Source organism: Cariama cristata, unplaced genomic scaffold, assembly GCF_000690535.1.
Source record: "Cariama cristata isolate BGI_N322 unplaced genomic scaffold, ASM69053v1 scaffold17573, whole genome shotgun sequence".
NCBI classification, from domain to species: Eukaryota; Metazoa; Chordata; class Aves; order Cariamiformes; family Cariamidae; genus Cariama; species Cariama cristata.
The window spans coordinates 15153-23107 of record NW_009610318.1 but is presented as its reverse complement, the minus strand read 5'-3'; the positions used below and the strand labels follow the sequence as shown (position 1 = coordinate 23107).

At 54.3% G+C, this 7955-nt stretch overlaps 1 protein-coding gene across 1 annotated transcript in view; it reads right to left on the bottom strand.

The window, feature by feature from the left end:
* Window positions 1-354: 354 nt before the first annotated feature.
* SBNO2 (strawberry notch homolog 2 (Drosophila)) overlaps window positions 355-7955 on the bottom strand; it is a gene marked incomplete at its 5' end in the record, with an annotated part of 17958 nt that continues 10357 nt past the window's right edge. The window contains 15 exons of the mRNA XM_009697848.1: window positions 355-977; window positions 1411-1601; window positions 1781-1857; window positions 2092-2223; window positions 2416-2508; window positions 2858-2952; window positions 3182-3325; window positions 3656-3730; window positions 4052-4160; window positions 4660-4731; window positions 5255-5367; window positions 6062-6197; window positions 6482-6613; window positions 6823-6998; window positions 7577-7777. Coding sequence (XP_009696150.1) covers window positions 355-977; window positions 1411-1601; window positions 1781-1857; window positions 2092-2223; window positions 2416-2508; window positions 2858-2952; window positions 3182-3325; window positions 3656-3730; window positions 4052-4160; window positions 4660-4731; window positions 5255-5367; window positions 6062-6197; window positions 6482-6613; window positions 6823-6998; window positions 7577-7777 — 2369 coding nt within the window. The remainder of the gene's footprint in view (window positions 978-1410; window positions 1602-1780; window positions 1858-2091; window positions 2224-2415; window positions 2509-2857; window positions 2953-3181; window positions 3326-3655; window positions 3731-4051; window positions 4161-4659; window positions 4732-5254; window positions 5368-6061; window positions 6198-6481; window positions 6614-6822; window positions 6999-7576; window positions 7778-7955) is intronic.

Sequence of the window (7955 nt, the reverse complement as noted above, 5' to 3'; positions counted from 1 at the left end):
TCTGCAGGGGGACGGGCACAGGGGAGGGGGTGTCTCTCCTCAGTCCTGCACGGGCACTGACCTTTGAGCAGGACTCAAACACAGCAGAGATCATCAGTCCAGATCAGCTGAACTTGGCAGCACTCAACTCCCCCTAAGCACATGTTATATACAAATCTATACATGCCTGACTGTATATTATATATAAATAAACTTTGCTTTAAGGAACTATAGGTTTTTTCTTTTTCTTCCCTCAAAACCAGAAAAGGGTCAGTCCAAACCAGTAGAAAAGCCGGGGCTCCCCAGCTCTCACCTCTGCACCAAAGGATATGGATCCACAGCGGCCAAGCATTGCCTGGCAGGCCCAGCTGGCTTTCAGAAGTTCGGGAAAGGCCCACTGAACTGGATCACGCTCTGGCGCTCCTGGGGGAGCATGTTTTCCTGGGGGGCCCCGTTTAACGTCCTTAGCATGTCCTCCAGGATCTCTCTAAAATTGATATTCCCATCCTGTTGGACAAAATCTTCCTGCTGCTGCTGCTGCGTCTGCAAGGGTCCCGGGTGAGGCAGAGGCAGATGTTCATGCAGCGAGGAGCTCAGAGGCACACTCCCCTCCAGGACGGGGGCCGGGCTCTTGAAGGCAGAAAGGTGACTGAAGCCAAAGGATAATCCATGCTGCTGGTGTGGCTGGAGAATGGGCTCCGAGGGGAAGCACAACGCACTGGGCTCTGGGTTCATCACCACATCGGGAATGCTGTTGCTGGGAGGGCTGTAGGTCAAGTCCAGGATCTCGTCCTGGTGCTGGGAGTGCCTGGGCAGGGAGACCCCGGGCCCCATCTGCGTGTGGTCTAGGGGCTGGGGCAGGATGTGCAGCGGCAGGAAGAACTGTGGGCTCTGCTCTTGGGCCTGGAGGAGTTGGTTGTGCTTTCGCTTCACGTTCTCATCCATCCGCTTCAGCTCCTCCAGCACCTTACGGACACAGCTCTCGGGGATCTTTATCCCTAGGGGAGGAACATGCATCAGTCCCCAAAGCACTTTGGGAAGGGATGGGGCACTGTGGGGACAGAGGGATGGGCAGCAGCACTGGGGCACATTTGTCAAGCACGCTCCCAGCCTGCTTCACCTCTCAGCTGGGCTGCGGAGCAGGGAGACGGGATTGTAACCAGAGCAAAAGCAGCTCCACTGCAGGCTCACAGCAGGCAGCAACAGCACCACTTCACATGTGCACGGAGCGGACAGCTCAGGCCTGGCTCACACCCTCTGCCCAGCACCCAAACACATATCAGCGTAGCCCCAGCTCCCCTAAGCAGTGGGTGTTTCCAGGCTGGAACAAGATTCCCTTTTTAGGAAGGGAATCTTGGCACTGGGCAGCTGGACCCCTTGCTCCTCCTAAAATGTCCTGCTCCCCTTCCCCTTCCCAGCACCTTCACCCACCGACTTGTTTCTTCTTCTCCTTGGTCTTGAGGCGGACAATCTGCAGGTAGCTGGTGTTGGTGATGTTTGCCATGATGCTTGCGATCTTGCTCCAGACCCGCAGCAGGGCCCCACACAGCATGTAGTAGTGACGCAGGCGCATGCCCTGGAAGCACTCCTTCCCCTCCTGGATCAGCTTGCAGCTCCTGTTCCTTCAGTCCAAATGGGAGAAAACAACCCAAATCGGCACAGGCTTCCACAGCAGAGCAGGATCCCCCACCTGCAGCCCCCCCGGCGTGGCCTTTCCCCATGGCCGCAGCCAGCCCCCCTCTCCTCAACACCAGCTCTGCCCTGGGGAGGGCAGGACAGGCTGGGGCTACAGACGCCTTACCAGATGGCGTGGTTACAGTTCTTCAAGGAGAAGTGGTAACTGCTCTCCCAGTGCTCCTTGGCTTCCTCGGGCAGCACCTGCAGAACAAACACACAGCATTAGACATCTTCCACTGTCCCACACGCAGCTGAGACTTGAAATTCAGGGCTCAGTCAAGAAACTCAGATGCTACCACGATGTCTGCCCAATCCACAACGGGGCTATGAGGAACTGTGATGAGGTTACAGTAAATGTCCTTCCAAAGCCACCCCTGCCCATAGAAAGAGGTTTTTCCCTCCCCCCAACACTGGAGGGCTGCAGCTCCCACCTACCCGCCGGTACTTCTTCTGCAGACTGTCCAGGCTCTCAGGCTGGCTTTGCTTCCCAATATTTGGCTTGTAGAGGATGAAGTTCTTTCCACGGCTCTGCTCTGCCAGCAGACAGGTGTGTTTGCAGCCTCGCATCTGTCAGGGTAGAGCTGACGGTTACAGTCACAGCCTCTCTCCCGAAGCCCGCATCCTTCCAGGATGGAGGTTCTTGGAGGCATCTCCCCGTCCCCAGCAAGAGGTAAGACCTCTTGGAGCCACGGTGGACCTTCTCCCACTGGAGTCATCCTCCAAGCTGAGCTGCCACCTTGGCAGAGCCCAGGGACCTACCTTGTAGGAGAGGTAGAATCCATCAAAGGATCCTGTCAGTTTGAGTGACTTCTCATAAGCTTCCTCCCACTTTAAGCCTCTGTCAACACTGATCTGAACAGGGATAAACAGAGGAATTCTGTAACTTCACAGGGCAGGACAACCACATCAGTGTCTGTCTCACAAATCCCACCCTCAACACAAACTTGGTGCTGCTGCAGCCTGGAGACAGGCACTGCCAGACTGCCCTCCTGGGTATGGCAGCCCCAAGCCTCTGGGGCCTCTCCTCGCCTCTTCTCTGTAACTCCCAGCATCAGTCACCCACTCGTGACCAAGGCAGATGCGACACAAACATGACACAAAGCCACAGGGCAGGGGGAGGAGGGACCCAGCAGCTCACAGCCCCAGACTGGGAAGCACTGGAGAAAACTGGACTACAGAGATAGCTGTGCAGGCTGCTTACCTTATAAAACACAACCTGCCCATCCTGTGGATGCCCAGGAGTCAGGAAGACCTCCTTACTCTCCTCATAGATCTCATCCACTCCTGGGGCTAAATCTATAGCAGGAGGAAAGACCAAAATACATGTCAGCTGTAAGATCCATCTTCCCGTACCACCTCTTCTCCCTGCAAGAGTCTCAAGATCTGCACTGTGTGGGGACACCGTAGTGCCCAAGATGGCCTTGGCGGCAGCACAGGCTGGAACAGCCATCAGTCAGAACGGGAAGAAACAGGGAACCTCAGAAGTGCAGTGAGGAGAGGTCTGGCCACCTTACTTTCTCCTTACCTAGGATGCCCATGTCATATTTGCCCTCCTTCTTGTCCTTTTCAATTAGATAGTCAAAGGTGTCAGAAAAATACTGGAAAAGCATGTTCTGCTTGTCCACCTCCAGACCCAGGATGCGGTTCAGGAACTTGGTGATGGAGCAGTCTGCAAGAGCATGTGGGTTAGGGAACATGGTGCAGCTGGGCATGGAACCCACCAGCACACTCCCAAACGTCCCTTCCCGACAGCAGCACAGCACTAACGCACAAGAGAGCAGCCCAAGGTTCCACGCTGCGCTCAGCTGCCAGGCTGCTGCAGGGAAATGCGATCTGCAGTGTGGGCTACTCCCAGCAGGACCCTCCCCTCAAAGCAAACACCCTGCCCCACTGCAAACCCCTCGAGGCTGTGTGCCGGTGCAGACGGACTGGCTGGGCCATGACACCCCCACCTCTTTCATTTCTCCCCTATGTTGGGCAGGACAAGTTTGACACATACCTTTCTCCACTGAGACTGTGCCATACTTCATCTGATTGCAGCAGATCCCCACAGAGATGAGACCTTGCTTCATTTCTGGAATGGCAGAGAACAGCTTGTGCATTTTACGGTGAAGCCTCACCTCAGCTTTCCTACAGGGCTGCTTCCCCTCTGGCCTTGCCCACTGCTTCACAGCTCAGCCTGTCCCAGACCCATTTTCCCCCGCACCTGGCAGGGTGACACGCATCTGGGTGGCCAATTGCCCTGCTCACTAGCGAGCTGCTAAGCCAGTGGTACTGTTCCCTCTCTCTGATTTTCTGGCTCCAGCCTCCTGCTTGGTTCTTCAAGCATCCCAAACCTGAGACCAACCTGTCCGGCAAGACGCAGCAGAAACCCCAGAGCTGGTCATGTTCTTACCATGGAAAAAGGCAGCCTCTCCTCTGTCATAGCTCTTGGGCACAGGAACTTTGTTCTCCGTGTGGTTGAGGATAGTGGAGAGAACTCTGTCTAGTGCTTTAGCCCCGTACTGCGAAAGGAGACAAGGGTCACACACGGGATGAACCTACACTGGCAGCCCAGCAGCGCACCAAGTGCATCACAACACCTCTGCTGGCACCACAGAGTAAACCATCGCCGCCAGCAAGGCCACCGGCCTGGTGGTCGTGCTAAGGGGGAAGTCGTGTGTCAGGGGCCTCCCCTGTCCCGAGGGCACCACAGTACAGGAACCTGCATGTCCGAACCCCGATGCCAGCACCAGCCTGGAGGGCAGAGGCCCAAGCGCCCTTCCCAGCTCCCCCATGGGAGCACAATCCTCCCACCAGCGTGATGCTCCCACGCACAACGCCCATTATTAATTCGGTTCTGCACGCCATGCGTGGGGCTACAGGCGGGGAGTTGGGTGCTGGGCCAGATCCTGCCTGTAGATGCCAGCAATGATCTTCCTGGTGCTGGCTCCCACTGAAGGCACTTGCTGACTACTTCAACCCCTCCTTGGCTGAGTTACCCCGAGAACAGCCACAAGTTACCTTATTCTCAAAGTTGTACTTGCTGAGGTCTCGGGATTCAGTGGCCCGTCGGTCTCCGTGAGTTAAGGCACCCTAGGAAGGCAGACCAAGCAAAAGGTTCTTACTTTTAGCTGTTGCAAAACACCAGAGAAGGATGCCCAAAGCCATATCTCAGAAGAGGCCAGGATAAGAAAGTGCGGTGGGGAGGCAGCGTTCCCTCCGGAATATTGAGACTTTACCCAAGTATTAGGGGATTTATCAGAAGAGAAGAAAAATGAAAGAGAGACGAATTAATTATTCCACTAATTATTTCATCAGCTTTCTGGAAACAGATGGGTTTACACTCCTGTAACACCAGGGGAATTCCAGCATCTGGAATTGGGTTCTGCTTCCCTGAAATTCCTCCTGATGCCTCGGTTATATATTCTTCCTCACTTCCTTTCCCAAATCCCAGGATGCTAAAAGCCTTCTGCATTCCACAACTGCAATACCTTCAGTCAGGGGTGATGCAATCGCCCATACATGTTACACTGGCCAGGCCAGTAGGAACACCGAAATAGAAGCTCTTCAGAGAGAATTGGAACTGACACATTAATCTCTGCTGCAGGGCACTTACTAGGCTCTCCAGACGTTTTGCCACGATGGATGCAAACCTCCTCTCCCCTGCCAGCTCAGAGATAAGGAAGACATACTCTGGGGCAGAAACCTGGTTCGATCGGTGTGTTCGACCTACAGGGACAAGAGAACAAAAGTGAAAGGAGAGGTTGGTACAGCCTGTCTGGTACAGGAAGGGAAGCTATGTAAGAGGTGAGAGCGTCAAAACAACTTTCCATGTCCTGCTGGTTTTCAAAGGAGATCTCTCTTTGCGGGGGGCGGGGGGGAGAAGAACAGAGGTACGGTCACATTCATCACCCTGGTGCTGCTGAGCTCTTGGCAGAGTCGAGTTTGTAGCCCTGACCCTCTGGGGCAGAGGAGTGACTCCACACTTTGAGCTAGGATGCACATTAATTCTTTTGTGCTCACATACTGAGGAACTGTCCCTCTCCATCCTACAGAGCCTCCCCAGGGTGGAACAGAAAACCCCAGGCACCCCTGGCAGGTTTCATGAGGACACACTGCTAACATGTATGGGAAGGTTCCTCTTTCCCACACTGCAAGTCACTCCTGAAGTCAACACAAACCTTCCCCACAAGATAAATCAGTCACAACTGCTTTGTGTCTGCATTTCCACCCTGGCAAAATACGGGAGCACTGTGCTCTGCAAGGTGCCATATCTCAGAAAGTAAAATACACCTGCTCTGGCTGCAGCCCAAGCCTGGCTTGGGCGGCCACACACACCTTTCCGTCCCAGGGCCGCTGGAGGCTTCATGGTCTGAACTACACTTGGGGAAGGGGACAGTGACCAAGAACACCCAGCCCTCACCAAACTGCTGTATGGCCCGGTCTGCACTCCAGGGCAACTCCAGCGTCATGTGGACCCGGCGCTTCTGGTTTTTCACTCGTCTGTCTGCTTGGAGAGAGATGCCCGAGCTGGAGGCCTCGGAGATTATTGCTACAAGCTAAGGGAGAAAGACAACAAGTGAGAAAGGAGTGAGGTTCCTGGACATTGGCAAAGCTGCTTCAAGGAACAGCCCAAAGCACAACTCCCCCTCGCAGCCTGTGAAGGGACTCATGACTCCTTGTCACCTTCCAGCAGGTCAGACAGACGGAAAGCTGCAGAGCCTTGTTGCCTTGAGGCTGGCAAGGTGCAAGCATGCAAAGGCACCCACCCTTTCCTTCCCCTCTCAGTGTACTCACTCCCGTGCAGATGTCTGGAGGTTTCCTTAGCTCAAACCTGACTCACCTTTTCCCCTTTCATAAAACGCTCCTTCTCCTTCAGGTTGACGTGGTCTATAGAGAGGCCTTGCTCTGCACGGGACTCAAACATGACAGTGCCATCCGGTCTGCAAACCACCCGGCCCTTCCGCCCTGTCATCTGCACAGATCACGTAGGAGAGACAGAGGCTGTTAGCAGAGAGGAGAAACTTGAACAGCACAGAATGTCAATTTAGAAAGTCAATTCTCAACAGCTTTTTCACATTGCAAGGAAGGAGAGGAAACTCTTTTCCAGCAGGAACCCCCTTTGTTGGCCCCTTTCTCTGTCTCCCAGTGCCACCAAAACATAGCCTTGATTGTGAGGAATACCTCAGCCACATGCTCCGGGCCCCCAAAGTGATTGATCAGTTCATCCAAGGTATTGAGAGGTAGCTCTTTGCCCAGTGCTTTTACTTTTGCTAGGAGGTCCTGCTTCATCTTTTCTACTTGTTCTAGTTCTCTCGGGCCATGCATCTCTTTCTGGGAAGGCAGCATGTGAAAGTTACCTGCAACATAAAATACAAAGTTTAGAGAGTCACCTGGTAATTGCAAATTGAAAAAAAGGTGGGGGGAAGGGGGGAAAAGTTCCAAAGGGTTTCTGGCAGCGCTATCTGATGAGCAGGCAAAGACACCTTGACTTGCAATAAATGCTGCTGAGCATGGAGTGAATTCCCTCTGTGCTCCCCACTGTGTTGGTGGGGAAAGGAGCACGCAGGGCAAATTCTTCCTGCTCACTGACCACAGCAGGTTAATGTCAATCAACCTCACAAGCCCGACTTCGACCATCAGAGGATAAAATCTAGCCAAGATCACAAGGCTGTACCAAGCACAGAAGGAGCTTCACCATTCCAAGAAGACACCAAGAGAATCTCCCCATATCAGCCCACTGACTCTGCGATCCCTTAGCCAGACCCGCCCCAAAGGGTCTGATATGCGCTGTCCATGTTTGCAGGGCGCTGGGGTGGGCGGACGTCTCCAGTTGCGTTCCCATGCACTGGGTGCCATGTTCCACAGAACGAAGTGACTCGGGTTCCCAGGTCCCCCGGCAAGGAAGGAGGCAGCCCCACACTGCTGCTCTGCTTACTTCTGTCCTCAGCTGCAAAGCCGTTGTAGGTGTGCTCAACGAAGATGACTTCGTCTGTCTCAAACACAGACTCCGGTGAGGAGTTGAAGTCACTGTCAAGCCCCATGTCGGAGTCGGTGCTGCTGTCATCGCTGATCTTGATCACACCCACAGGGTCACACATGCCCTTCAGAGCCTTGGCACAGCGGCCCCCCTGCTTCCCTGCAAGGGAGAGCGAGCGTCATCAAGGGAGAGTCCCCAGCCTCGTGCACCAATGCAGAACAGCAAGTGCCAGCTCAGAAAGAGGAGGAGGAGAAATCACAAACTAGCTGAGATTGCCCTAAATGAAAGGCTGATCTTGGAAAGACAGAGCCTCTTGGGTGGGGTGGGGGGCAGTTAG